The 27417-nt window shown below is 48.5% G+C and overlaps 2 protein-coding genes across 2 annotated transcripts in view; both read left to right on the top strand.

The window, feature by feature from the left end:
• The window catches only part of Clspn (claspin), a 33811-nt gene extending 29406 nt beyond the window's left edge, over window positions 1-4405 (top strand). Inside the window, exons 22-25 of the mRNA XM_048434404.3 lie at window positions 822-924; window positions 1464-1546; window positions 1678-1839; window positions 3085-4405. Of these exons, the coding sequence (XP_048290361.3) occupies window positions 822-924; window positions 1464-1546; window positions 1678-1839; window positions 3085-3195 (459 nt within the window). The 3' untranslated portion in view covers window positions 3196-4405. The remainder of the gene's footprint in view (window positions 1-821; window positions 925-1463; window positions 1547-1677; window positions 1840-3084) is intronic.
• An 18243-nt stretch (window positions 4406-22648) lies between these two features.
• On the top strand, window positions 22649-27154 carry C3H1orf216 (chromosome 3 C1orf216 homolog). Its single transcript, XM_048434402.3, has 2 exons — window positions 22649-22829; window positions 25335-27154. Exon 2 carries the CDS (start codon window positions 25340-25342, stop codon window positions 26030-26032), a length of 693 nt encoding a protein of 230 aa, XP_048290359.1. The 5' UTR covers window positions 22649-22829; window positions 25335-25339; the 3' UTR covers window positions 26033-27154.
• The last annotated feature ends 263 nt before the right edge of the window (window positions 27155-27417 follow it).

Below are 27417 nucleotides of genomic sequence, written 5' to 3'. Positions count from 1 at the left end.
AGGGCATCAGATCCCCTGGGGCTGGAGTTACAGGCAGTTTTGAGCTATTTACATGTGTTCTGGGAGCTGAACTTGGGTCTTCTAGAGGAGCTGCACATGCCTTTAGCCACTTAGCCACCCCTCCTAACCATTCTGCTATCTCTCCAGTCCTTTTATCTTTTGATCTAAGGTAGCAAAGGTTCTAAAAAGGGAAACTGATTTCTCAGTAACCTGACTTTACACTTCAGCCTATGTTAAATTATTTTCTTATATATTTTTAAAATATTTTTTAATTAATTAATTAATTAATTATTTTTGAGAAGGGATCTTACTATGTATCTCCAACTGTCCTAGAACTCACTATGTAGATCAGGCTGGCCTTGAATTCACAGAAATCTACATGCCTCTGCCTCCTGAGTGCTGGGATTAAAGGAATGAGCCACCGTGCCAACTTTTAATTATATATCATTATTTTATGTGTATGGGTGTTTTGCCTGCAAGTATGTAAGAAGAGGGTGTTAGACTCCCTGCAGCTAGAGCTACAGGCATTTATGAGCTAACCTGTGGGTGCTTGGAATTGAACCCGAATCCTCTGAAAGAGCTGCCAGTGCTTTTAGCTACTGAGCCATCTTTCCAGCTCCCTTAAATGGACTATGAAGCTGTAATCATCATCATCATCATGTTTCATGAATTTGTTTTGAAGACAGGCTGGTCTGGAACTCATTATGTATCCCAGACTGGCCTCAACATCATGGAAATCCTCCTGTCTCAGCTTCCCAAGTGCTGGGATTATAGGCATGTGCCACCACACTTGGCTAATCCTGTATGATCTTCATATTCAGGTTCAACAGGGGAAGATTGCTGCTGAAGAAGAGGACATTGGGGAAGACAGTCAGTTTATGATTCTAGCCAAGAAAGTTACAGCCAAAGCGCTGCAGAAGAATGGTGAGCTCTTGCTTCTTAGGTCTAGCCCTTGGATTGTCAGTGCTGGAGCCCAGGAGGAGATTCTAACCTTCAGGGACTATGGCAGCTAATATAAACATTTCTATAATACTGTCTTAAAGGGGCCATGGAGCTAAGGAGATGCTGAGGTTGGCTCTTAAGCTGTTGGTCAGCAGAGTTGTACTTAAGTTTGTGTAGCTTGTTTGCTTCATGTTTTGAGGCTTGGCTGTTGCACTGTGGCTTCTCTTTGAGTTGCCCAGGATTTATAGGCTCGAGTGTTAGAGCTGGGATTGAACATAGGTGTATTGAGCTTCATAAGTGGACTCTTATACCAACTGCTTTTTTTTCTTAAATTAGTCCTTGTTAATGATTAATTGATAATCTTGACTTCATTGTCTCCTTAACAACTCTTGCTATAGTTTTAAGGTCATGAATATAATAAGAGTTCTTAGTCAGCTCTTAAGTCTTCTTAGCTTGTTTGAATACAGAAGGAATTCTACCTAGCTCTGCCCAGAACACTTCCTTCTGTGTTCTCTTTCCAGCCAGTCGTGCTGTCGTTGTTCAGGATTCAAAGTCTGTGCCCAGTGACCCTTTTGAAGCCATCAGACCAGGAAGTGCTCACCAGGTTAGTTGGGACCCTGTTGGTCTGACGTCATGGTTTGTAGATGATAGTGTGTCTGTTGCCGTTCACAGAGGGAGGTCGAAGGGCTGCTTCAGTATCCGCAATTTGATATCAGGTAACTCTTTTTTCCTCAGCTGAAGATGGGCTCCTTGCTGAACCAGCCCAAGACTGTGCTTCAGAAACTTGCTACCCTGTCTGACCTCAACCCCAGCGCTCCCCGAAACTCAAGAAACTTTGTCTTCCATACACTTTCTCCCACCAAGGCAGAGGCAGCAAAGGAATCATCTAAGCCTCAGGTAGAGAATTTGGGAGCTGATGTGGTGCTTCCCAGATAGCTCTTATTTGTGGGAATTTGGGGGTTAGTTTGATTGTTTGTTTTGGTTTTTAAGATTTGTTTGTATTTTACTTGCATCTATATGTATGCACTCTGTGTGTGTGTTACCTGGGGAGGCCAGAAGAGGGCGCCTGATCCTCTGAAACTGGAATTACAGCTGCAAGTTGCCATGTGGGAATGGAGTCTGATCCTCTGCAAGAGGAGCAAATATATCTTAACCACTGAGCCATCTCTCCAGCCTCAGATTTGATTTAATTTTAAAAAGTGTGTGTGTGTGTGTGTGTGTGTGTGTGTGTGAAAGAGAGAGACAGAGAAAGAAGAGAGAAAGAGGGAGAGAGAGGGAGAGAGGGAGAGAGCTGGTTTGGTGGTAAGAGTACTTGCTGTGAGCCTGCAGGCCTGAGTCTGAACTCTAGCACCATTTAGAATGCCAGGCATGGCTGTATGGCTGTGTGATTCTGCAGCCCCAACACAGGGCAGAGAAAGGTGGAACTTTCTGTTATGAGACAGACTCTATCTTAAAGGCACGTGGCAAAGAACAATAAAGGGAGATGCCAGCATCCTCTGGCCTCCACAATGCACGCACGTCACATCCTCATGCATATATCACACCCAAAAAAGTAAAATAAAATGAAATAAAAAATTCTGATCTAACAGTTTGCTATAGTGTTAGAATTTTGCACTTCTCAAGAATACATCGGGGAGCCAGGTGGTCGTGGAACACGCCTTTAATCCCAGCACTCAGGAGGCAGAGGCAGGCAGATCTCTGGATTTGAGGCCATCTGGTCTACATAGTGATTTCCAGAACAACCAGGTCTACACGAAAAAATCCTGTCTTGGGGGGGAAAATCTGATTTGCTGGACTATAGTAGCACATGCCTTTAATCCCAGAACTCAGAAGGCAGAGGCAGGGAGAGCTCTGTGAGTTCAGGGTCAGCCTGGTCTACAAAGCGAGTTCCAGGGTAGCCAAGACTACGCAGAAACCCTGTCTCAAAAAAGAAAAAGAATATATGAGTGAATTGGTGAACTGATGCTCCAATAGGCAACCAGGTTTTAAATTTGCCTTCAAAGTTTCGATTTCTTGCTTTTTTTTTTTTTTTTTTTGGTCTGTTAATCATCTATGGTTTAACTGAGTTGCTAAAGAACTCACTGAAGGTAGACACTTGTATGAGTCTTGAGCTGGCCCTGACTCCCTCTGTTTTTTCTCTAGGTGAGAAGAAAGGGGCCATCACTAATGATGTCACCATCTCCAAAACGGCTAAAGACAGATAATAGCAGTCCAGGCCCAAAGCGAAGCATCTTCAGGTACTTGGAGAGCTAACACTGTCCAGGATGCCAGCATCTGCTAAAATTGCTCCAAGTAGGTCTGGCCCCCAATGTGGGACTGACTGACGTTTGCGCCAATGGCCTCTCCTTCCCTTGGATGCATCGTGGGCAGAGTTTCCAGTTCTTCCTACCACGCGGCTCTTGGTAGCAGTTTTCTTTCCTAGTGTTATTTTCCAGTTCAGCCACTGTTCTTATCACTACAGTTTCCAGCCACGATTTACAGAATAATTGAAGTCTCGGTTCTTCTGTTACGCACTTGACATTTTTTCTTAGCAGTTTCCTGGGTCGACACCACTTTGAATTGAGGTGTTTGGAGGAGGAAGAAAGTGTGGCATTATAGAAAATTACAGAAAGCACTGAAAGCCAGTACTGGGATGACTCCTCCACACCCACGCGCCCCATAGCATGGTAACCAGGACTCCGTGAGAGTGCCTTAGGTGGAGGACCTAGGAGCCACCCAGCCATCTGTTGCACCGGTCTTGTTCCGTCTGTGTTTCCTGCAGGCTTCCAGCCTCGATGTCTAATTAACCTTTACTACCTGTGACAGAAGGACTTAAGCTGGTACCGAGTTCATGTTCTGGAGCATGGGAGGAAGATGGAGGTTATACCCAGTGTCCACCCACACTGGGTAGTCTGTGGAAGAGAGACCTCCCTGGGACTAGAGGCTCAGAGCATTTGTTCATGATCCTCCCTTCTGCCAACAAGAGGAAACCTGACCGCTATTTATTGCATCTCTTGGGCTGACCAGTCAGGGAACATTTTAACATTTCATCCCTAATATTGAGAGCAGACCAGTGGACTTTAATAAAAAACATTGAAGAGAACTGCCATCACTCACCTTCTGGGACCTGCCACTGGGCTTCCGGAAGTATAGACCAATTGTCCTCCTCAGAATTGAACTCGGTACTGCTTTGCCAAAGCCATTCCAGTATCGAAAGCTGAGCATGGGAAGTTGGGGGAGATTGTGTCTGTCTTTTATTGAGAGACATAAAACAGCCAATTTAATTGATGAAATCAAGATGTAGGTTTTCTGTTGATTGCTAGGGTTTATTGTTTTGTTTTCTAATACTCAGGATGCTGACTTTTACAGAACACACATTTGTATATTTGTAATCTTGTAATGGGAGAGTGTGTATAAAGCTGTTTTAATATGTATGTAGGTTTTCAATAAATCTCATTGCCCTGAGGGCAGGGTTTGCTATCCAGCCAGAGTGCTCATTCCTAGACCAGTCAGTGCCCAAGCTGAGAGAGTATTTGATCTTCAGGATGTCTCACTCCCAGGAAATTCTGTGTCCAGAATAACAGGGTGCTGCATTTGCCCTTCACTGGCTCCTCCCTTCGTCTGCAGTGATTGAAGAGCTCACTTCGTGGTCCGAATGCAGTGTTGGTCGGGGGAGAGCTTACGTGTACAATACTTGCCCCATCCTCTGAGTGGCACTTTCTCTTTAGCTGCCTTTATCTGTACTTCGGTGTTGCTCTGGCCCAAGGTCAAGCTTATTGCCACTTTCTTTGAGTGTTCAGCACCTAAAGCAGGCATCCCCTTACCCCCTAAGCAAAAGCCAAGAAGTGAGGCTCTGGTTTTCTCCCTTTTTGCTTTTCCACATGCCCTATTGGAGAGGTAAATTATTTGGGATTAAACTGAAGGTCTTGTCTAGATCAAGCAAGTATTCTAACTTCCCCACATGCTGTTTTTTAGGAGAAATGAAAAGAAGGACTTGCTATTAAATATAGAAAAATCAGTGCCTGAGAAATCTGGGAAATAAATTACTTTTCCTTGAGTCTCTGGGAAAATACATTCTATTTTTTTTTTAATCTTCCTACATTTATTTATACTTGTGTGTATGTTTGCAAGGGTTGGTTTTCTCCTACCACCTTATGGGTCTTGGGGATTAAACTCGGGTCCTCCAGTTTGACGGCAAGTGCTTTTACCTGCTGAGCCGTTTTGCTAGCCCCAAGAATGTATTCTTTTTTGTGGGAGGTCAGGGAAGCAGGTTGAGACAGGGTTTCTCTGTGTGTAGACTTGGCTGCCCTGGATCTCATTCTGTAGACCAGACTGGCCTCAAAATCACAGAGATTTTACCTGCCTCTGCCTCCCAGGTGCTGGTATTAAAGGCCTGCTTTCTGGCCTCTCCCAGTGTCCTGCCTGCATGTGTGCCTGCAGGCCAGAAGAGGGCACCAGATCTCATTATAGATGGTTGTGAGCCACCATGTGGTTGCTAGAAATTAAACTCAGCCCGTGCTCTTATCCTCTGAGCCAGCTCACCAGTTCCACGCTTCCACCTTTTTGACAGGATCAGATTGAGGAGTTTCAACCTGGCCGTATACCATCTGTCCAAGGTCTGTCCTTCTAACTCCAGTAGAACTCAGCTCCACCGTCTTCTGAATTTCGTGTTAGGAGGAATGAGAGCCTAAGTCTGGGAGCCTAAGTCAGTGTCAGCCCTTCCGTTTCTTCCTCGTTCCTGTGTGAGTAGGGGCATGTGGTATTGAAGCCATTTAAATTAATCTCTGATCTTGTCTAATTCATTTCAGTTCACAGTTGCATAAACTGTGTAGTCTCCTTCGATAAAGTATCAAATCCTATTCCCAAGTCTCCAGAGAGTCTCTCTGATCTCCATAGCACCCCCTATCACCTCAGCTTCTCTGCAAACGTCTCCCTGGTTTGAGATGATTTTTATTTGTTTGTTTTCTTTCTGTTGTTTATTTTTTGAGGCAGGGTCTCTTTACATTCTCCTGGCTGTCCCGGATCCCATGCAGTATCTATGTCATGTGACTCACGGTTGCCTGTACCTCCAGCTCCAGCGAACTCACTACCTCTCGTCTCCCAAGGCACCCGCACTCTCATGCACAAATCTCACATGCACACATAACTTTAAAATAAAAAAATCTTAAGTTGGTTATCACTGTACCCCCATCCCTCAAGTAGGAAAAAATGAAGATCATTCTTGTCCATTTCCAGGACCTTTCTTTAAGTTCGTTCCTTTCTGCATCTTGAATCGGCTCACTTACCCAGCTCTGCAGCAATCTATGCTCCAAATTTCCTTTTCTTTCGAGGGTACTGCAGTAGTCTGCTGATGGCCCCGCTTCTGCTTCTGCTTCCCTTTCATCCAATCTACATAGCAGCCAGAAGGTGACCTTTACATACATAATGTGTGGAGGACGCTCTGCCTGACATCACACCTTCCCATGGGGATGGGCTGTTCCCTGGCAGAGTATCTGCTTAGCAGGCACAAGACTCGGGGTTCAATCCCAAAAACAAACTTTTCTGCTGGGTGGTGAAGCATTCAAGAGGCAAGGGCAAACAGATCTCTATGAGTTCAAGGCCAGCCTGGTCTACAAAGCAAGTTCCAGGACAGCCAGAACTGTTATATAGAAAAACTGTCTGAAAGAAAGAAACAAACAAAAAAACTTCTCACTTAAGTTGGCAGAGGCAGGAGGATTGCCACAAGCTAGCGATTAGCCTCAGTGACAGTCCAGGCCTGCTGGGTCTATAATAATACAATGCTGTGTCTCCCAAACAAACAAACAAAAAAATTAGAGGCCAGAGAGATGGCTTCCAAGTAAATAGCACTTGTTGCTCTTGCAGAGGGCTTGGGTTTGATTCCCAGCACCAACACAGTGGCTTACAAACTTCTGTAATTCCCAGGTACTCAAGTGATACATATTCATAAATGAATGAATGAAATTGATATTTATATACACACATGAATGAATCTATAAATATATTTTTGAAAATCTAATCAAATAAATTCTTCGATGCCTCCTATCACACTCAGAATAAAGTTAAAACTCCTCAGGGCCCAACAGGCTCTGCGTGAGAAAACCCTGCTTCACAGCCTCCTTCTAAACTCAGCCTCGGGGCCTTCTGAAGCCCCCTCCAATCTCCTGACTTGCCTTTGCCTCCAAACTCCCTCTTTGGCTAATATGTAATTCTCAAAACACTAATTCTACCTTCACCTTCCTCAGAAACAGCCCTGACCACCATACTAAAAGGGATGTGTGATAGAACATGTATGTAATGTTCCCTGCACTTTTGGGTCTTCTATCACAATTTGTCACCTTGTGTTTGGGTCTGTTTTAGCAATTAAGATAATAAATCCCTTGAGAACAGACTGGTCTATTTTGCTTTTGGGGGTAGAATTGTGCCTGGCACATAAAATTATTTAACTGAGGGCTGGAGAGATGGCTCAGAGGTTAAAAGCACTGACTGCTCTTCCTGAGGTCCTGAGTTCAATATGCAGACAGAACACTGTATACATAATAAATAAAAATCTTTTAAAAAATTATTTAATTGATAATTTTTGAGAAGTAAATGTTGAAAGACTTGGTAAAAAAAAAAGCTTAGAGCTGAATTTCTAGCAACACTTTTTAAAAAGTACTTTTTATCCAATTGTGGTGGTGCACACTTTTAATTCTAGCACTAGGGAGGCAGAGGTGGACAGATCTCTGTGAGTTCCAGGGCTGCAGAGTGAGACTCTGTCTCAAAAAGAAGTATTTTTAAATTTTGTTTTTGTGCAATTGCTATTGTTATTGTTTTAAGATTTATTTTTATTATTTTTATTTGCATGTGGTGTGTGTGTGTGTGTGATAGCTACAGGTGCCTAAGAAGGCCAAAAGAGGGTATAAATCGGTTGGAGCCACCATGCCTGGTGGCTTGCAAAGCTTTCCAACGTAAGATGGGGTAGTAGAGATAACTGTGGGACCTTGTTCTGTCTGTAGCGTACAAGTAGTGTGGGATAAGTCATTCTCTGAACTTTTCCCCTTGACTGGAGAAGAATGCCCATGAGCTTTGTTTGGCTCACTGGGCTATGGTTGGACTAAAGGTACCATAGAATGTGGCGTGATCATATTTAATGCTGCATGTCCAGCATACTGCTCAGAAGGGATGGAGCTGATGCCTGGATACGGCTAAGACTGAGTGGGTAGAAGAGGCCAAGCCTCTGCAAAGCTCCACAGTCTCCCAGCCCATGGGGCTATTGCAGCTGCCAAGGGCAATTAGTGCTATACTGAGGCTTGACAGGTGTAGGAGTGGAGGCCTATGGGTATTGCCAACACTCTCAACGTGGACTAGGGAAAGAGGCTTGGCTTTGTGTACAGCTTGTGTCGACCTCAGGTTGCTGCCGTCCGAGAACATGTCACCAGACCTCTCGGTCCCTTGGCTGTAGTGCCTTAGTTTTATCCATGCCCTTCCCGTCCCCTCTTCCTGTCCCATCTTCTCTCACCTTAAAGGTTTTTCATTTTCAGTGTATTGATTTCGCTCTTCCCCGTGGTGGGTACATAATGAGAAGAGGGAGCTGGAGTGGCTACAGCCTAAGGGTGATTAGAGGATGCTTTGGGGTTGAACACTTGGGTTCTTTGCTAACGTTCAGATGAAACACGGCATGTGGTGTTTCTTATGGCTGCTGGGCGAGTGGGGGTGACAGAGCAGCTCCCAGCTCCGGGCTGCAGAAGCACAGGGCCCCGACCAAGGGCTCGAAAGTTCTGGGGCCTGGTTGGGAGTGAACTTTGCTGTGGGCTTTTCGGCTCCCTCTTTTTCTCAGAGGCCGAGAGAAGGGGAAAAAACCTGATTGCTCACCCCTTTCTTTGTCTTGTCTAATTTAACTTACGTTATTTATCAAAGAGACAGGTTATTTGGAAAACCAGATGGACCCAGGCAAAAATCATCTGGGTTTTCTAAATGTGAAAAATTAGGTTCTGGGAGCCCAGTAGGGAAGGCGGGGTGTGTGTGTATGTGTGTGTGTGCGTGTGTGTGTGCGCGCGCGCGTGTGTGTGTGTGTGTGTGTGTGTGTGTGTGCGTGTGTGTATAGTGGTGGGGAGACCAAGAGTATTGCGTAAATGTATCCAACCATTCTCAGAGAAAAAAAAAAAACCTGTCTGACATCCAAGTACCCCTTCTCTCTCTTTCTAAATTAAACTAAAATGAAGAAACTCGAAACAAAATGAAACCTTCATGTTGGTGCCTGGGTATGCTGAAAAGTTTTGTTTTTATTTTTTGAGATGGTCTCACTGTGTAGCCCAGGCTAGCCTCAGACTCGCTTGGGATTACAGGTGTACAGCATCATCTCGGTCAGGGCTGTAGCAGAGCAGCCGCTGGTGGCGCTCGTTTCCAGTCTTTGTCCTCTTCGGGGTGCCGTGGGGTGTCTGGAGTGGTCTCTTACCTCTGGGAAGCAGCGCCATTAGGAAAGCGCTGAAGCAGGGTGCCATGGGACCGGCTCTTGGCTACAGTTGGGCGCTGAAGCAGGGCGTCGTGGGACCGGCTCTTGGCTACAGTCGAGGATGCGCTGGCTGCAGACCTCAAGCCGTCCTATTCATACAGCACACACAGGTGGAACAGAGCCAAGTCCCTTTGTGGCCTGAAGAGTCTCTGACAGCAGGAATGACACTTGTCCCATTGTGAGTATGACTTTTAAAAGTGTCATTGGACTGTGAAAGCCACTTAATAGCTTGATCCCGTCTGAGTAATCTGACTCACTCCACCGCTGTGGGGATTAAATACAAAAAATGAAAACTGCCTCCAGGCCTGGCCCCGGAAATCCCAGTGAAGGCCGGATGAGTGGGTTCAAAGCTGAGTATTCAGGCTCGCCTGACCATCGCCGAGGCTCCGCGTAGAACAGACTGGTCCCCCTGTGCCCAGAACTCGAAGCCCGAGCTAAGCCTGTGGTCCATTTAACACAGTTGAGCATTTGTGGCGTGTAGGGTGAACCTTCTCTGAAGGCCTTACCAGCCCAGCTCCTGGGGTCACTATGAGGACAGCTTCCTGTGTTAGCCCCGTTGAAACTTAGCCACAGAACACCTAGTAAGGCCGGGCCAGCTCGGATCAGGTCGGGAAATCTCGGAAGAGCCATTGTAACCTCAGAACTCCCTGTGGGGAGCCGAGACTGCACCCCAGGCTTTTGTTGTGACTCAGCTTCTTTTACCCGCTTCCTGTTTCACAGATATTGAGCCCAAAGGTACTGGGTCTTTTGTTTGTTTGCTTGTCTGCTTGTTTAATGCTGGGCTGCCCAGACTGGCTTTGAACTCACTAGATAGCTAAAAGTGACCCCGAACTTTTCATCCTCCTGCCTCTTCCTTCTGAATGCTGGGATTATAGTTTGTACCACGCACCACTATGCCTGGTTTATGCAGTGCTGTGGTACACACACACCCCAGTCAGCCAAAGGGCACTCTTTCCAGACAGATCCTCACTTCGTACACCACAAAGATGGTTCTTACAGATGCCCCTGCCTCTACCTCCTGAGTTCTGGGATTAAAGGTTGGTGCCACCGTGCCATGCAAAAAGGAACTCTTTTTTTTTTTAAGGTTTATTTATTTATTACGTATACTGTGTTCTGCCTGCACACCAGAAGAGAGCAGCACAGATCTCATTTCAGATGGTTGTGAACCACTATGTGGTTGCTGGAATTGAACTCAGGACCTCTGGAAGAGTAGCCAGTGCTCTTAACCACTGAGCCATCTCTCCAGCCCACAGAAAAGGAAGTCTTGATACAAGTGTCTGAGTGAATGCTAGATTTTTTTGTTTGCTTGTTTTTCAAGACAAGGTTTCTCTGTAGCTTTGGAGCCTGTCCTGGAACTAGCTCTTGTAGACCAGGCTGGCCTCGAACTCACAGAGATATGCCTGCTTCGGCCTCTGGAATACTGAGATTAAAGGTATGCGCCACCATTGCCCAAGTGAGGATGCCAGGCTTTATCACAGGAACAGGAGCTCCTTTCACAAGGGAGTTTCAGCGTCGGAGGCCTTGATAGTTCTCTTTATGCCCACCAGAGGGCAGCAGCCTCTTAGCAATCATCCCTTTTGAGGCGTCCCGGAGGGGGCTTGAGCCCTAGTCCCTCCTGGAGTGTCCGCCCTTCTTCTGAAGGAAGAAAACTTTCTGAGCTCTCTAGACTTTCACTTGTCAGTTTCCAGCTCTCTTTCCTCCAGCACTGAAGCTCAATCAGTCTTCCTCCTGCTCCCTCCCCTTCCCAACCAGACACTTGCCTGGGATCTCCCAACTCTCTCCGGCAAGGCCGGCAATAGATTTGTTTTCTGTGTGACAAGGTAATTACAAGCTTGGAGCTAGGAGGCCCAGGGGCCAGTCTGAGGATGGCCACTTCAATTTGACACTCTGGTTCTGCTAACATTATCGATTTCTTAGTTTTATTTATTATGATTTTTTTTTTAAGTCCGGTGACATGAGCTATGAAGGTGAGAGGGCAAGTTCACTTGTCACAATTTTGTTCTTGAAACTACTAGCCTTGGGGCTGGAGAGGTGGCTTGGTGGTTAAGAGCACTAGGTGCTCTTGACGAGGACCCAGGTTCGATTCTCAGCACCTGTATGGCAGCTCACAAGTATCTATAACTCCAGTTCTGGGAGATCTAACTCTTCTGACCTCCACCCAAGGACACTTGCTTTTTTTTCTTTGAGATAGGGTTCCAACGGTGTGGCTGGACATCAGACATGCCCGTAGAAGAGTGTATACATGCAGGCAAAATGCTCATACACAATTTTTTTTTTTTAAAGAAAGAAACTACTTGCCTGACCTTTTGTTTGTTTGTTTGGTAGGTAGGTAGGTAGGTTCTTTATTTGGAGCCTACGCTGTCCTCAAATTTATGATCTTCCTGCCTCAGTTTCCCAAATACTAGGGTTACTGGCTATGCACCACCATGTCTACCTAGAACCCAAGTCCCAAAGTTCCCAGCTATTCCTCTACAGGAAGGTGGCTGGACAGAAGAGTGGGGACAGCAAGAACAATACCTTTTGCTAGCAGCCTGTCCTTCATCCAGCAACCTTTATGGCTTTCCTATTACCTGTTAGGTATTTATTTCACGGCTAGGCCACTCAACATCCGGCTTCTTCCTGTGCCCTACCCTGTGCAGACATTTCTAAAACAAGCCACCCTATGTGCCTTGCTGTTTTATTTCTTTACTTTGTGTGTGGGGAGGGGAGGGGGCGCTTACAGGGTCTCGACAGGCCGTGAGAAGGACCATGGAGAAACTGAGCCTGGGTGCAGCCCCTTCGAAGAGGAACCTCAGGCTTTAGGCAATAAATTAAGGGGATAGGATAGGGGTGAGGGGGTCTCTGAACTTCAGCGGTGGTGGTGGGAATTATCTGAGGCTCAGGGCGATTTGTGGGGCCATGGTCCCTGGAGCCTGTTTTCTCTGAGCGTGCCAAGAGAATGAATAAATCATTGTTCAGGGGCGGGATGCAGCTGCCGGGCTCCTCCCCTCGGCACATGCCCGATTCCCGCTCCTCCATTGAGGACTGCTGGAGCAGAGCGGTTTATACACCCAGCTCCCCAAATCCTATTGAGACCTCCCCCTCCGCACGAGCCGCTGACTCCAAGCTCATTCAGCATGGCCTTTTGTGCTAGGGGTTAAGTGGTTACATGTGGGGGGCACCCAGAAAGGATCTGTCAGGCCCTGAAATGCTGCACTAATATGGTGCCCTCCTACTGATGAATGGGATTGGTGGAGGAGAGGTGGGCGGCCAGAGGATGGGGTGGAGGTGAGGGCGAGGGGATTATGGAGCCCACAGAAGCAGCTGCTCGGAAGGGGGCACGTAGGGAGAATGAGAAGGCGGCCCCTTCCCTCATTCCTCCTTCGGTTCCGCTTTTCTCATCTGGTCACTCGTGCAGTGGGCTCTGGGATATCCACAACCTCAGCCTGTGTGTTTGGCTTCCTTGGTCTCTAGCGAGGGGTTGGGAGAAGTGATTCACTGTTTGAGCATATTGCAAAGAGAGTCTACATGGTTTCAAGCAACCCCGTTCTTTTTCTCTTGAGGTGTGGGGGTAGAGATAGGAAGCTCTGTTTTCTGGGTTTATCTGGTTCAGCGGGTTTGAAACTGAGCTTTAAAATCTTCTTCGGTCGAAGTCGTGATGCCCTGCACTTTTAGTCCCAACAGAGATAGGCAAACCTCTGAATCTGAGGCCAGACTGGCCTATAGAGTTAGTTCCAGGGCTCGAAAATAAATAAATGAATAAAAAAGAAAGAAAGAAAGAAGAAAAGAAAACACACACACACACACACACACACACACACACACACACACACAAACAAAAATGCTTGTAAGCCTTAAGTCCTAAGTTTGATTCCTGGAATCCAAAGTGGAAGGAGAGAACAGTCTCCTGCTGTAAGTTGTCCTCTGACTTCCATACACATGTGTGCCTGCATTCCCCTCCCCACAAGAATGAATGAATGAATGAATGAATGAATGAACACCTTCCCTTAGTATGGAAGTGTAGCTCAGAGGTTTAGCCTATAAGATGTCCCTAGTTCAATCCTCAGCACAACTAATGAAAACAAACCCACCCACAAAATACAAAAGTGAAAGTCTCCAGCACCTCTTAGGAGCTGCTTAGGGTGGAGACGTCAAGAGAGATCTCAAACTGGCCATGTCCAAAAGATTTTGGCCAGGGAAGCCCTGAGGGGTGTACTTGCCTTTAATCCAGCAAGCGATCTCTGTGCGTGAGAGGTCAGCCTGGTCTACATAGTGAGTTCGGGGACAACCAGGGCTGCATAGTGAGACCCAGTTGTTTTTTTGTTTGTTTGTTTGATTGTTTTTTTTTAAAAAAAAAAGGATAGGAAATTTTTGTTCAAAGAAAATTAAAGGTGGTTCCCAGGCACTTTAGTGGCTCGTGTCTATAGTAATCTCAGAACGCAGGAAGCCTACAGGACCAGGGGTGAGATCAGACAGAGCTCAGTGGCAGAGTTTCTGCCTAGCATGTGAGAGGCCCTGGGTTGATTTCTGATATAGAGCCTAGCCTTTAACATCTGAGCCATCTCTCCAGCCCTGAGGGAGGCCCTGAGTTTAATTCCCAACACTGAAAACCTTGTTTGTTTCTTTCTCTCCTCTCCTAAACAAAACAAAACCTTAAAACTTCTGGTTGGAAGTACCTCACCCTCATTGCCTACCCTATCCTTTTACGTAAGTTGGTCACATGTGCCTCCGTGATAGTCCAAAGTGGACCTTTACCTTTAAGAGGTGCTGGAGCAGAGATGAACAAAACTAGGTCACAGGCTCCTGGGCCTTCCTTTCCCAAGAAAAGCTAGTTCTGGGGAGTAATCTTCTAATCTGCCTTTAGGGCGTTCAGGCTAAGCCAAGGTTCTCCTGGGCTGTGCCTGTGTTTGGAAGCTCCTGCAGCAAAGTCACAGGCAACTCCAGCTCCTCTAAAGGCACCTTAGCCTTATTTAGTTCAATAAGGTGGAAATGACTTGATTTGTCAAAGTTCCCAAAGTTGGTAGTCGATAACAGGAAAAGAAAAAGAAAGCAAAATGAAAGTCGAATGTCCTCCACGACTAGAACGTTCTGAAATGGAGTCCCTGGGGCCTTCCCCAGTTACCAACCTGCCGTCACAGGACGAAGCCTGCGCTCCTGGAACACGGGCAAGACCTTGCACAACCAGGCTGAGTTTTCAGCCGGCTGTCATACCTCCTTTTTGCCTCCAAGTTCAGCCACCCTGGCATACTCCATTTTCTCAGTACTGTCTGAATAAGACACTCGAAGGCCTGCCCTGTGTTGGTGATGTCTATACGGTCAAGCCCTGTCTCAGATGGCTCCTCAGGAGGCTTTCCCCACCATCTCCTTTGTTCATTCCTTTCTCTAGCAACTCTGCTACAGGGCCCATCACGGAGTGGAGTCTATTTTTCTCATTGAGTAGTTCTTCTAGACGGCTTGAGTCTGTTCTGAATTCCCGGTGTAGCATCCAAACAGAGCAATTTGTGACTGTGTGTTGTAAGAACCTGCTTGTTAGTTCCCGGCTGTTCAGCCCTGAAATAATCACACAGAAACTATATTATTTAAATCACTGCTTGGCCCATTAGCTTTAGCTTCTTATTGGTTAACACTTATATCCTAATTTAACACATTTCTAGTAATCTGTGTATCACCATGTGGTTATGGCTTACCCGGTTCCGGCGTCTGTCTTCTGAGGGGCTTCATGGCTTCTCCCTGAATCTGCCTCCTTTCTCCCAGCATTCAGTTTAGTTTTCTCCACCTACCTAAGTTCTGCCCTATCAAAGGTGGTATTCACAGCATACAGAGGGGAATCCTACATCAGCTGCACATTGCCTGTGAGCAAATGGATGGGAAGAGTCAAGGTTGCCAAGATGAGATGAGTTGGTACCACCCACCCCCTCTTCCGGTCTGAGCTGGTCTAAACCAGTCTGAACCAGTCTGGCCTGGTCTGAACTGGTCTAAGCCGGTCAGGACTGGTCTGATTCGATCTGAGCCAGGCTGACCCTGTCTGAATCGGCCAGGACCGGTCCGAACCGGTTTGATCTGGCCTGAAACGGTTTGATCCGGTCTGGACCGACCGGAACCGGCCTGATCCAGTCTGATCCGGTCAGAGCCAGCCTGAACTGGCCTAAACCGGCTTGATCTGGTCTGAACCGGTCTGAACCCGCTCGGTCCGGTCTGGGCCGGTCGGAGCTGGTCAGAACCGGTTTGACCCGGTTTCATTGGGTCAAAGCCAGTTTGATCCAGTTGGAGTCAGTTTGGGCCGGCCGAAACCAGTCTGAACACGTTTAACCCGGTCTGAGCCCGCATGATCAGTCTGGGCCGGTCTGAGCAGGTCTAACCTGGACAGAAATGGCCTGAACCAGTCTGATCCGGTCTGATTCAGTCTGGATCGGTCTGAACCGGTTTTGTCCGGGTCTGAATTGGTTTGAGCCAGTTCGATCCAGTCGGAGCCGGTTTGATCCGGTCGGAACAGGTTTGGTCCGGTCTGAACTAGTTTGATCCAGCCAGAACTGGTTTGAGCCAGTCATGGCCAGTCTGGGCTGGTTTGATCTGGTTTTATCTGTTCAGAATCGGCTTGATCCGGTTGGACCCGGCCTGAACCGGTCGGAGCCGGTTTGATCTGGTCTGGACCAGCCGGAGCCGGTTTGACCCGGCCTGAGCTGGTTTGAACTGGTTTGATCCGGACGGGACTGGTCTGAACCAATTTGGTTCGTTTGGAACCGGTTTGATCCGATCTGGACCAGTTTGGTCCAGGTCAAGCCAGTCTGAACCGACCTGGTCCAGTCAGAACTGGTGTGAGCCGGTTGATCCGATTGGAGTTGGCTTGATCCGGTTTGGACCAGTCTGAACCGGTTTGAGCCAGTTTGATCTGGCCTGGGCCGGCTTGATCCAGTCAGAATTGGTCTGGACCGATCAAAGCCTGTTGGACCAGTCGGAGCCAGTTTGATCCGGTCTGGACCAGTTTGATCCAGTCGGGACCGGTCTGAGCCGGCCTGATCTGGTCGGAACCGGTTTGATACAGCCTGGACCAGTCAAAGCCGGTCTGATCTGGTATAAATATAGATTAATAGAAATTAAGATGTAAGATTCATACAACTGGTTGGGAGCAACGGCTGGATACTCGGGGAAGGATCCAGTGACCCTCCCTGTCCCTCCTTGTAGGAGGGGATGCAAACAGTCAACAGCCCTATGTGATGTTCTTTGGCAAGCAGCCCCAGTTGCTCTTGTGATGACCATGTGACTTCTGAACCTTCTCAAGAGACAGGACAAATGTGCTACAAGCGTTAGTGCTGTGGAAGCAGACCAGAAAACCTAGGGAGTCAGGAGGCTCAAGCGCTGGTGAGTCCTGAGCCTGTCTCTCTTCCTCCTTTGCCTTCTCTTGGGAGGAAAGAACCTGGGACATAGAGGTAAGGTGGAGACAGATGAGAGGCCCAACTGCAGTTAGATCGCTAGGTAAAATCCAGATGTGTGTTGGTTGGAGCCCCGTGCCCAGTTAGCCTGGCATATCCAGATGAATAGACAAGGCTGTCAAGTCAGGGGGGCTGAACTGGCTTGATCCGGTCTGGACTGGCTGAAACCGAAAGAGAATCTCTTATTGCTGTGAAGCTCAGTTCAGCCGGGGTGACCGTGCAGGGAGCCTAGATTTCCTCCAGGTTCCATGCGCACATGCACCGTTCCTGGCTTCTGCTGTGTTTTGTGGTTTGGTGTGTTGGCTGACATGGGAGTCCCCTCTGTAGGCTGTGGATTCCATTGTGAATAAAGACCCTGTCCTGGCCTGTGATAGGGTAGAACAGAGCTAGGTGGGGAAAACTATCCTGAGTGCTGAGAGAAAGGAGGCAGAGCCAGAGAGAAGCCATGGAGCTGCTGCCAGACACGCTGAAACTTTGCTGGTAGGCCACGACCTTGTGGTGATGCACAGATTAATAGAAATTAAGATGTAAGATTTAGCTAATAAGAAGCTAGAACCAATGGGCCAAACAGTGATTTAACTGATACAGTTTCCATGTGGTTATTTCGGGAGTTTGGGTGGCCAGGCGGTGGGGAAACAAACAAGTGGGCTCATACAACAGTTGGCTTTGCTTTTTTGTGACAGAGTTTCTCTGTGTAGCCCTGGATGCCTGGACTCTCTCTTTGTAGACAAAGCTGGCCTTGAACTCACAGAGATCCACCTGCCTCTGCCTCCCAAGTGCTGAGACGTGTGCCATCACTGCCTGACTCACACCTGGATTTTTAATGTGACTTCAGAGGATCAAATTCAGTTCGTCTTGTTTGTCTAGCACTTTTCTAAGTGGGCCATCTCCCCAGCCCCACAAAGAATGTTCCCCGTATCCCTGTGACTGCAAGGCCCAGAGCACCAGCCTCATTTGTGCTCAGAAGCTGCAGCTGCTATTTGCTCCCATCATGGATGCGTCCTCCCAGACCCTCCAGGCGGCACACATCCCCTGAAGTGTGGATCAGGTGCTGGTAATGACACATCCCTCTGGCCTCTCTTGGGTAGATCACCTATGCTCTGGGTTCAGGGCACTGACCATTGACTTGCACTGGTCAGTTCTCTGGACCTTGATGTGGTCTCCATCCTCATGTGCTTTGGTAGCATGCACCTCAGCTTCCACATGTCACTAACAGCCACAAGGGTCACTTGCTGCTTGCTGCCATCCAGGTACAAGGACTCCACAACCATCTTCCTGAGCCTCCAGTTGTGCAATCAAGGAAACCGGGACTCATAGAAGCTGAAAGATTTTCCCGAGATCATGCCACCTCGAGTATTCAGTAGGAGCAATGTTTTAGCCTCTTCTCACTTTCCTTCCCTCAGCTCATGCTGACACCTGGCTGGGACCCTTTCTAAATTCTCCTAAGGTCCTTTGGGTGCACAATTGACCAATCCTGAAGCCTCATCCACCCTGGATTCTCCTCACGTGTGGTGATGAATCTTTGAGTTGTGGTTTTAATTTGGATCCCAAGCATCCTAATAAATACAGCGTCGCAATCACTTACGGAACTGATGTGGGCTGTGAGAGGTCATCAATGATGCAGACACAAAGCCAGGAAGCAACAGAAACACCATGTGATTCCCACACTCATCTGATTGTCACTCCCTGGCCACTTCTCTTGTCTCAGCTCAGAAGCCATAATTCACTCCTCCCACCCAGCCTCAGCCTCGCATGCTAAGGATCTGATCCCAACAGCAAACCAAAGTTTACTTCTTCCTGGTCCACCAGTGGGCTCGTCAAGCTCACTTACAAAGCACAGGTGGACAAGGGTTTGCAAGTAGGAACGTGACTGACCCCAAAGAAGCTACACTAGAAGGTTGGTACCCAGCATGGGGAAGGCTTCCCTTAACTACGTAGATGGAGCTTCTTTCCCATAGTCTTCCAAGACGACCATATACACCGCCCCTTCCTGAGACCCACGCAGCTAGGGCAGAATTCATACAACTGGCTGGGAGCAATGGCTGGATACTCGGGGAAGGATCCAGTGACCCTCCCTGCCCCTCCTTGTAGGAGGGGATGCCAACAGTCAACAGCCCTATGTGATGCTCTTTGGCAAGCAGCCCCAGTTGCTCTTATGATGACTGTGGATGCTGTGCTCAGAGGATGGTGCTAAACCTCCCCATCCCACGTCCCCGGGGACCCATGAGTCTCCAGAGCAAGCGAGGTGAAGAATGGAAAATTGTGAGCCCACAGATGGGGATAATGGCTAAGCATTGCTGTGGTCCACATCTTGGGAGTCCAGGGCAAGTGACTGTGAACCTCATCTCTCTTACTGCACGGCATTCTCCTGTCTTATCACCAAGCCTCACAGAGAAAGCAAACCCACCCCACAGTTATGTACTTGAAATCAATGAGCTTTTCTGAGATGCAGTGATAATGAAAGAAGAATAGACCAGCTGGTTCTAGATAACATCCTGACAGGAAGCCACAAGTCCCCATGCAGGTGATCTATCCATCACATTGATGGCCCCATTCAGAAGCCCCTGCACTAACCACATCTCCCCCGTTACTCAACACAGCACTCTTTTGATTTTTGTCAAGATTACAGTGCTTCTCTGTCACCCTGCATGGGGAGGTGCGTCCCATCCCACGTAGTCACTGAATAGTGATGTGTGGTGCCGACTAGAAGAGAAATTTCCCAGGTGAACAAGCCGGTTTCCAACTTTCAGGGATTCCTCACATCCCAAAGTCAGCCTGGTCACTGGTGTCGCACCAGGAAGACAGAAAGCTTACCTGCCAATCACTTCGTCGCTTACAGCCTCCCTTTCACTGTGCTGAAGTCAGGCATAGCCCTGAGCAAAGTAGGCAGCAGGCCCTCAGAAAATGGCCACTGCAGTCACCCAGCCAATGTTTAGTTCCATCTGAACCTTTTTCTATTCTCTATCTGACTGCCTCCCCTCCCGGTCAGCCTCTGTGCCTGGCACACGGTGGATGCTTGAGGGTGCACTTGTTGGAGAAACACTCTCCCTACTGGGCTCAGGCTGTCATGTCTCAAACACCACCCTACTCCACAGCCAACCCCTCCCCTGCCCAGAGGGCAGACGTCACATTCCGCCTCTGAGTCTCAGTCTGACTCCTCTGCATCCTGCAGAGGGCCCTGCTGTGCTGCTGAGTGCCACCTAGGCTTCTACCCATGACTTAGCCCCCCTCCCGTCTGACTCCCCTGATCTGACAACCTTGTCTATTCATCTGGATATGCCAGGCTAACTGGGCACGGGGCTCCAACCAACACACATCTGGACTTTACCCAGCGATCTAACTGCAGTTGGGCCTCTCATCTGCCTCCACCCCATCTCTATGTCCCAGGTTCTTTCCTCCCAAGAGAAGGCAAAGGAGGAAGAGAGACAGGCTCAGGACTCACCAGCGCTTGAGCCTCCTGACTCCCTAGGTTTTCTGGTCTGCTTCCACAGCACTAACGCTTGTAGCACGTTTGTCCTGTCTCTTGAGAAGGCTACTCTTGTGCCTGTATCTTTCTTCGGCACAAAATTTCTGTCATTGCCAATATCCTGGACTGCCCATTATCAATAAATTCTGACCTGAAGTTTGTTCAAAGACTCTGGGTAGAGGTTCTCACTGTCTGGCCTCAGACGCTTTCTTACACACACTTGGAGTAAGTCTCCATTGTCGTATAACTACGGCATTCTGCACGGCCTTAAAAACAGCACCATGTAGATGATTCTGTGTCCCCTCAATCTGGGGGTGAGAGGGGGTAGAGAGGAGGAGATAGGAGTGAGAACATGGAGAGATGGGATCGTTAAGGGAAGAGAGGGAGGAAGTGGGAGAGCAATGGAAGAGAGATCTGGATAGAGCCACTATGGGGTTAGAAAGAAACCTGGTGCTAGGGAAATTCCCCCAAATCCACAACAATGACCCCAAATAAGAGTCCTATCAATAGTGGGGTGGGTGCCTGAACTGAACTTCCCCTCTAATCAGATTGGTGAACACCACAACTAACATCATAGAGCCTTCATCCAGCAACTAACAGAACAAGATGCAGAGATCCACAACCAACCACCACGCCAAGCTCCAGAAATCCAATTGAAGAGAGGGAGGAGGTAATACAGGAGCAAGGGAGGGAAAGATCATGAGGGAATGTTGGGAGCTGTGAACCCCCAGATCCTGAAACAACTTGTTTTCCCCTGATCTGAGTGCCTACAGCTGCTCTGAGCAGGCGACCTCAGGAGTTCCTGATGGCAGGAGAGTGGTTTCTGGTGTGAGGGTGTTGGATCCCCTGGAACTGAAGTTCAGTTACAGACAGGTATGAGCTGCCATGTGGGTGTTGGGAACTGAACCCAGGACCTCTAGGAAGAGCAGTCAGTGCTCTTAACCGCTGAGCCATCTCTCCAGCCCCTACTTTGCCTTTTAAGTTCATCTCTAAAGAAAGAACCACGACTTACCAGGAACAGGATTCCTATCCTTAGATTCATGGGGCTCTAGTGTGAGCCATGTGGTCAGAGTTGGAAGCCTGAAGGAAGGGCTGTTCTAAACAGTTATTTGGAATGATGGCCTTGAACCTAGGTCCTTGTGTTAGGCCAGTGAGCCACCACCAAGCTACACCCCCTTCCTAGCTCCAGGATAGAGAGAACATTGCATAACCCTAGCCCAGTTAGCCCTCAGAGCACCTGAAGTAGAAACAGGATTGAGGTTGTCACAATACATATTCCAGTTCAAAGGAGTGGCCTGAGTTTGTTTGGCTGATTGGTTTGGATTTTGACACAGAGTCTATGTAGCCTCGGCTGGAACTCACTGTGAAGACCAGGCTGGCTTTGAGCTCACGGGAATCCTTCTGCCTCTGCCTTCCAAGTGCTGGGATCACAGATGTGTGCCACCGCACGTAACCTGCTTTGTCGTCCTAAAACAGCGATTGCCACCATCTCTCTCATTCCCCTTTTGTCTCCTTATTTGCTGGTGTGATTTATTGAGTCATTTGGTCAGTAGGTTGCAGAATAGTGGACTGAAATCAAGTTGAAACCAAGAGGATGCCTTTATCATTGGGTCAGGAATTGCTGTTATTTGGTTGAAAATTGAGTCCCTTGGGGGTGGCGAAATGGCAGAGGTTAAGAGAGCAGGTGTCTAACTGGTCGCGACCCACCGGTTGAGAACCTCTGTTTTAGACCATAGCCAGGCATGGTGGCAAACACCATTAATCCCAGCTCTGGAGAGGCAGAGGCAAGCAGATCTCTCTGTACATTGGAAGCCAGTCAGGTCTACATCGTGAGTTCCGGGGCAGCCAGGGCTACATAAAGAGACTCTGTCTCAAAACAACAAACAAGCAAAACAACAAAATCCACACAGCTTTCACTACATGAATTTAATTAAATAGGCACAGCACAATGAGAAATGTGGAGAAAAAAAAAAGTCGTCCGTCTCCCCGTCCCCTTGCCCCCAGGCTAGATGAGGGAATAACCAGGTCTAAGATTCAGAAGGGTCCTCAAAGATCCAAACTACAAGTGGAAACGAAGGGGGACTTTAACAGCAGAAAAGTGTGCGCAAAACATCAAAGGAGCGGGGCAGGGTAAAGACAGCAGCGGGACCAGACGCGTACAGCGGCCTCTAGGACTCCCGAGCGACCGGGAAACCCAGGAAGGAGTCACATCGTCGCCATGTCTGCAGCAAGGCGAACCTATGGATCCCAGGCGTCGGGCCACGTTGGTGATGAGATGACACCGGACCTGGAAGGATCAGGTCGAGCCGCAGGAAGAGGCAGTTCCTGCGCGGAGAACCAAGCCGGCCCACGTGGGTCAGGCCGCCCCGCCCAGTCACGCAGACGCGCTGGACTCTGCAGGTCGAGGCCGGGCTGGGCGAGCGGTGCAGGGACCACGCAGCCGCGCCAAGACGCGTGCACGCGCAGGCCGAGCACCCCCGCTACCCTGCTGCGATCAGGCCCCCGGAAGAACCGTAGCCAGCCTTGCAGGAGCTTCTAGGCCGTGAGTCCGGGCCCTGATGGAGGGCCTGGGGCCCCGCTGCGGGAGAGCGGGGTGGGGAGCTGCTTCTACAGAGATTAGGGTCTCTGTGCAGTCTCAGCTGCCAATTCCCATCCTACTACCGCCTCTTCCACACCTACACTGTGGATTAGCTGGGGGGAATCCAGATCCTGGGATGTCTGGACTCACTCTTCACTGACTCTGAACCTGGATCCTTAGTTCCAATCTCAGTCTGCCTCACCCCAGCTGCCTTTCTGAGCCCGGCCAGACTTTTTAAGAAAAATTTTAAAATAGAAGCGAGGGAAGAGCTTCAGGCCTTTTCTCATGAGCCAAAAGGGTGAAGCATCTGTCCCCTTCTGCCCATTGCTGGGTGTGGGGTCCCCACCACCTATGGGGGAGAACCTTCCTACTGGCTGCTTGACTTAATAGTATTTCTTATTAAGGAGTTCTCGATTCTTCCAGTCATGGTAATGTGGTCATTAGAACCTCTTATCAGTTCAGACTCAAAAGCTGCTATGAGGGAAGGGAGGGGAGGAGGGTTCAGGATGTAGCAAACTGGGCACAGCGCACTGAGAGGGGAGGGAAAGTCTTGTTGTGGATTCCACAGGAAGGGGCTCCTTAGCGTGGCAGAGACCGGCTCTGCGGCCCTGGGTCCTCCGCAGTAGCCTCCGGCTGCCCTTACCTTACTTTGTCTCCTGAGGTCAGGAATCCTGTTGTAGTTCCTCTCTCTCACTCTCAGCAGTGATACCTTCTATTGCTGGGTATGTGCTAGAACCTTCCTAATGCTGTGACCCTTTGATACAGCTCCTCCTGTTGTGGTGACCCCCCCAACCATTTAATTATTTTTATTGCTACTTCATAACAATAATTTTGCTACTGTTATGAATCACAATGTAAATATAATCATAATATAAATATCTACGTTGTGCGATTGTCTTCGGGGACCCCTATGAAAGGGTTTTTCCAACCCAAGGAGCCGTTGCCCACCCACGGGTTGAGAACCACTGCACTAGAGGTTGTATAAAGGCGTTCTTAGTGTTGGCCAAGGAGCCAGATAAAAAAGGATCACAAGACGTTTAAGCAATCAGTTCCAGTTGGCTAGGCATTTGCTAGCCATCAACAGTGTGTGCCAGGGTCTGTGGGGAGCCAGAGTAAGTTTCTGTGTATAGCAGGGTAGGGCGCAGTGTCTTTCAGGCTCAGACAGGGAGACTTTAAACACAAAATCAGAATTTGAGAATACTGAAGGCCAAATGAACACTGTCAGATAATGGTGTGCCTGGGGAGGTCTCTGGTGGGCTGGTGGGATGAGGCAGACAGAGTGGTAACAGTACAGAGGACCGGGCAAAACAAGGACTACAGCGGTCTAACAGTAAATTAGGGGCAGCATTCAAAGCCATTTCCAGTCAAATTTACACATTTTGCAAGAAGGGTCATTGTGTTTTATTGAGATACAGTTTTGCTATGTGGCTCAGGCTGGCCACCCCTGCCTCAGCCTCCAGAGTGCTGAGATTACAAGTATGAGCTGTCTTACCTGGCTAAATTTGTGTGTGTGTGATCGCTCATCTCTCTCTCTATATATACAAACACACATATACACAGATTTTGTTTTGTTTTTGTTTGTTTGTTGTTTGTTTCTATGAGTATTCCTGGCTGTCCTGGAACTTGCTCTGTAAACTAGCCTGACCTCTAATTCACAGAGATCCACCTACCTCTGCCTCCTTCCCAAGTGCTGAGATTAAAGGTGTGAGCCACCACCCCCAGGCTGATATATGTTCTTTTTTAAAAAATATTATTTGTTGTTATTTAACCGGGCATCATTTTAAAATTTTTAAAACAAATGTATGTATATGTGTGCGCGCACACATGTGGATGTCCAAAGAAGCCAGAAAGGGTGTTGGTATGGAGCTAACTTTATAGGCAATTGTGAACTATCTGGGTGGGTGCTGGGATTTGAACCCAGGTTCTCTGGAAGAGCTATTAGTACTTTTAATGGCTGAACCATCTCTCCAGCCCCTGGAGGAGGATCAGGGAAAAGTCTGTGACATTCATCTGGGAAAAAAAAAAATCAGAGCCAAATGAGAGGGAAGAGGAAGAATTGTCAGAATGTGGACAGCGACAGGAGGTGGGGGTGAAGAAAGGGGGTAAGAGCCCAGGGTGCTCCCAGGCATCTGGTAGCTCTCTTGCTGGGAGAGCTGTTTGGATGGGTAGTATCTGAAGAACCTTTGGTAGTCTGCAGAGTTGAATAGCAGTTGTTTCTGGTCTGGACACATTTCTCTAAGTCACTCACACATGATGGTTCTTGAAGCTACCACAGAGAATGGAGTGGCTTGCGGAGAAGTGTGTAGCATGGAGAGACAGTCAGCCTTAAAGGGAAAAAGGAAAACCCTATGAGGAAGACAGACCGACTAATCAGAGAGGAGGGAAGGAAACCATGAAGCGGTGACTGGGGCCCAGGTTGCCACTCCGCCTTGTCCTGCTGTGACTTATTCTTCTGCTTCCCCTTCACAGACCAGATGTTCGCTGCCATCCAGCCAGGTCTAGCAGAGGGGGCCCAATTCCTGGGGGGCCTGCCTCCTGGAATATGTCAACCTGAGCTCCAACCAGACAATAATTCCAACTTTGTGGAGAGTGCTAAGGATGCCAATAAGAATTGGCATGGTGTGCCAGGCAAAGTGGAACCCCTCCCGATGAGGAGTTCCTCTGAGTCACCCTCTGATAACCAGGTCTTCCAAACCACTGGGCTCCTTGAGGCGGGAGTCCGCAGTCCCCCGGAGGGTGCAGAGCTCCCCAGTGCTGAGCCTGAGAAGTTGAGTGTTGCCAGCAGTGTGTGCTCGCCTCTGGAGGACATTGGCTATGCCAGTAGTTCCCTGAGCATCGACAGCCTCAGCAGCAGTCCAGAGCCTACCTGTGGGACTCCTCGAGGCCCAAGCCCTCTGGATCCACTTCTGCCCTCTGTGGCCCAGGCTGTGCAGCAGCTGCAGGCTCAGGAGCGCTATAAGGAGCAGGAGAAGGAGAAGCACCATGCGCACTTGGTGATGTACCGTCGCTTGGCACTGCTTCAGTGGATCCGGGCTCTCCAGCACCAGTTGGTTGACCAGCAGGCCCGACTGCAAGAGAGCTTCGACACTATCCTAGACAACCGGAAAGAACTTATCCGCTGTCTCCAACAGAGGGAGGCATCGTGCGGGCACCAGGACCACTGCTAAGGGTATACGCAAGTGTGTATATTTGCAGGCCTGTGTGTGGTTATGCACAAGTAAGTACGTGAGTATCAGTATGCATGAGTGCAAGCAAACAGAAATGTGTGTGTGCTAACATGTAGGCGGGTATATACAGGCATGTGTGGATGAAGTTGTATGCATTATGTGTAGCATGTATGTTTATGTATGCATGTGTGGCTAGATGCCCAAGAATGTATATATATATATTCCCGAATAAGATGTACATGCAAAATATTTGTATGCATATGTATCAGTTAAATGTACAGACTTATGTTGGGTGTGAATGAACCTTTGTGTGTTGAGATCTATGTGTGCCAGTGCTGGCATAAGAAGCATGTGTTAGGGACATGTGTATTTGCAGAGAGACTTAAGAGCAGGTGTGAGCAGATATATGTCCAGTTGTACTGCAGGGCATCCACCCATTCCCGTGTTCCCAAAGTCCATCCCAGCCTTATTCTCTACTGAGTCTCCCAGCTTCCTGGAGAAAGAAGCCTATCTTGCTGTCATATATTGGAAGGTGGTGGTTGATGTGGTTGCTCCATTCTCCTGGAGTTTCCCAGGCTACCTCCTATCCCTTCTCCTCATTTCACCCAGGTCTTGCTCTGTCCCTAATGTTGGCTTTTTGGTAAGAGCTTTTTTTATGTGGGGTGGTTGCTTTTTGTTTGTTTTGCTCGTTGCTATACGTGGGATTGAGCCCCAAGTGTTGTGCGTGCTAGAGAAATGTCTCAGCACTGAGCTGCACCCCCAGCCCCTGTTCAGAGTCATTTTGGCTGCTCTGATCTTCCGTTGCACATTTGCTGCGGTTGGGTCAGAGGAGTTGGTGGAGAGCGGGTATCAGGGAGGGAACTGGCATGATGGAGGCAATGGCGGGGGTAGGGGAGGGGATTTTAAAAAAAAGCTAGAAGAAACTGTCTTCGTGCAGCGGTGGTGGCACATGCCTATAATCCCAGCACTCAGGAGGCAGAGATAGGCAGAATTATTGAGTTCCAAGCCAGTCTGGTCTACAGAGTGAGTTCCAGGACAGCCAGGGCTGCACAGAGGAGCCCTGTCTTGAGAAAGGAAAGAAAGGAAGGGAGGGAGGGAAAGAAGGAGGGAGGGAGGGAGGGAGGGAAGGAAAGGAAGGAAGGAAGGAAGGAAGGAAGGAAGGAAGGAAGGAAGGAAGGAAGGAAGGAAGGATGGAAGGAAAAGAAAAGAAACTGTCCTCTTGAATTCTGTCTTTGGCTTCATGGGATGGATGATGGGGATGGGAGTGAAGGGTGGTGTAGAACTCCGTGAAGAACAGGAGAATGGTATTCTGAAACACACCATATTGCCCCCTCCCCCATGAGGAGAGGCTGACCACCATGTTAATTTAAGTTTCTCCTGAAGGA

This window comes from Myodes glareolus, chromosome 3 (genome assembly GCF_982192425.1).
Source record: "Myodes glareolus chromosome 3, mMyoGla1.1, whole genome shotgun sequence".
Lineage (NCBI taxonomy): Eukaryota > Metazoa > Chordata > Mammalia > Rodentia > Cricetidae > Myodes > Myodes glareolus.
The sequence above is the reverse complement of the archived record's forward strand: the minus strand, read 5'-3'. Positions and strand labels throughout refer to the sequence as shown.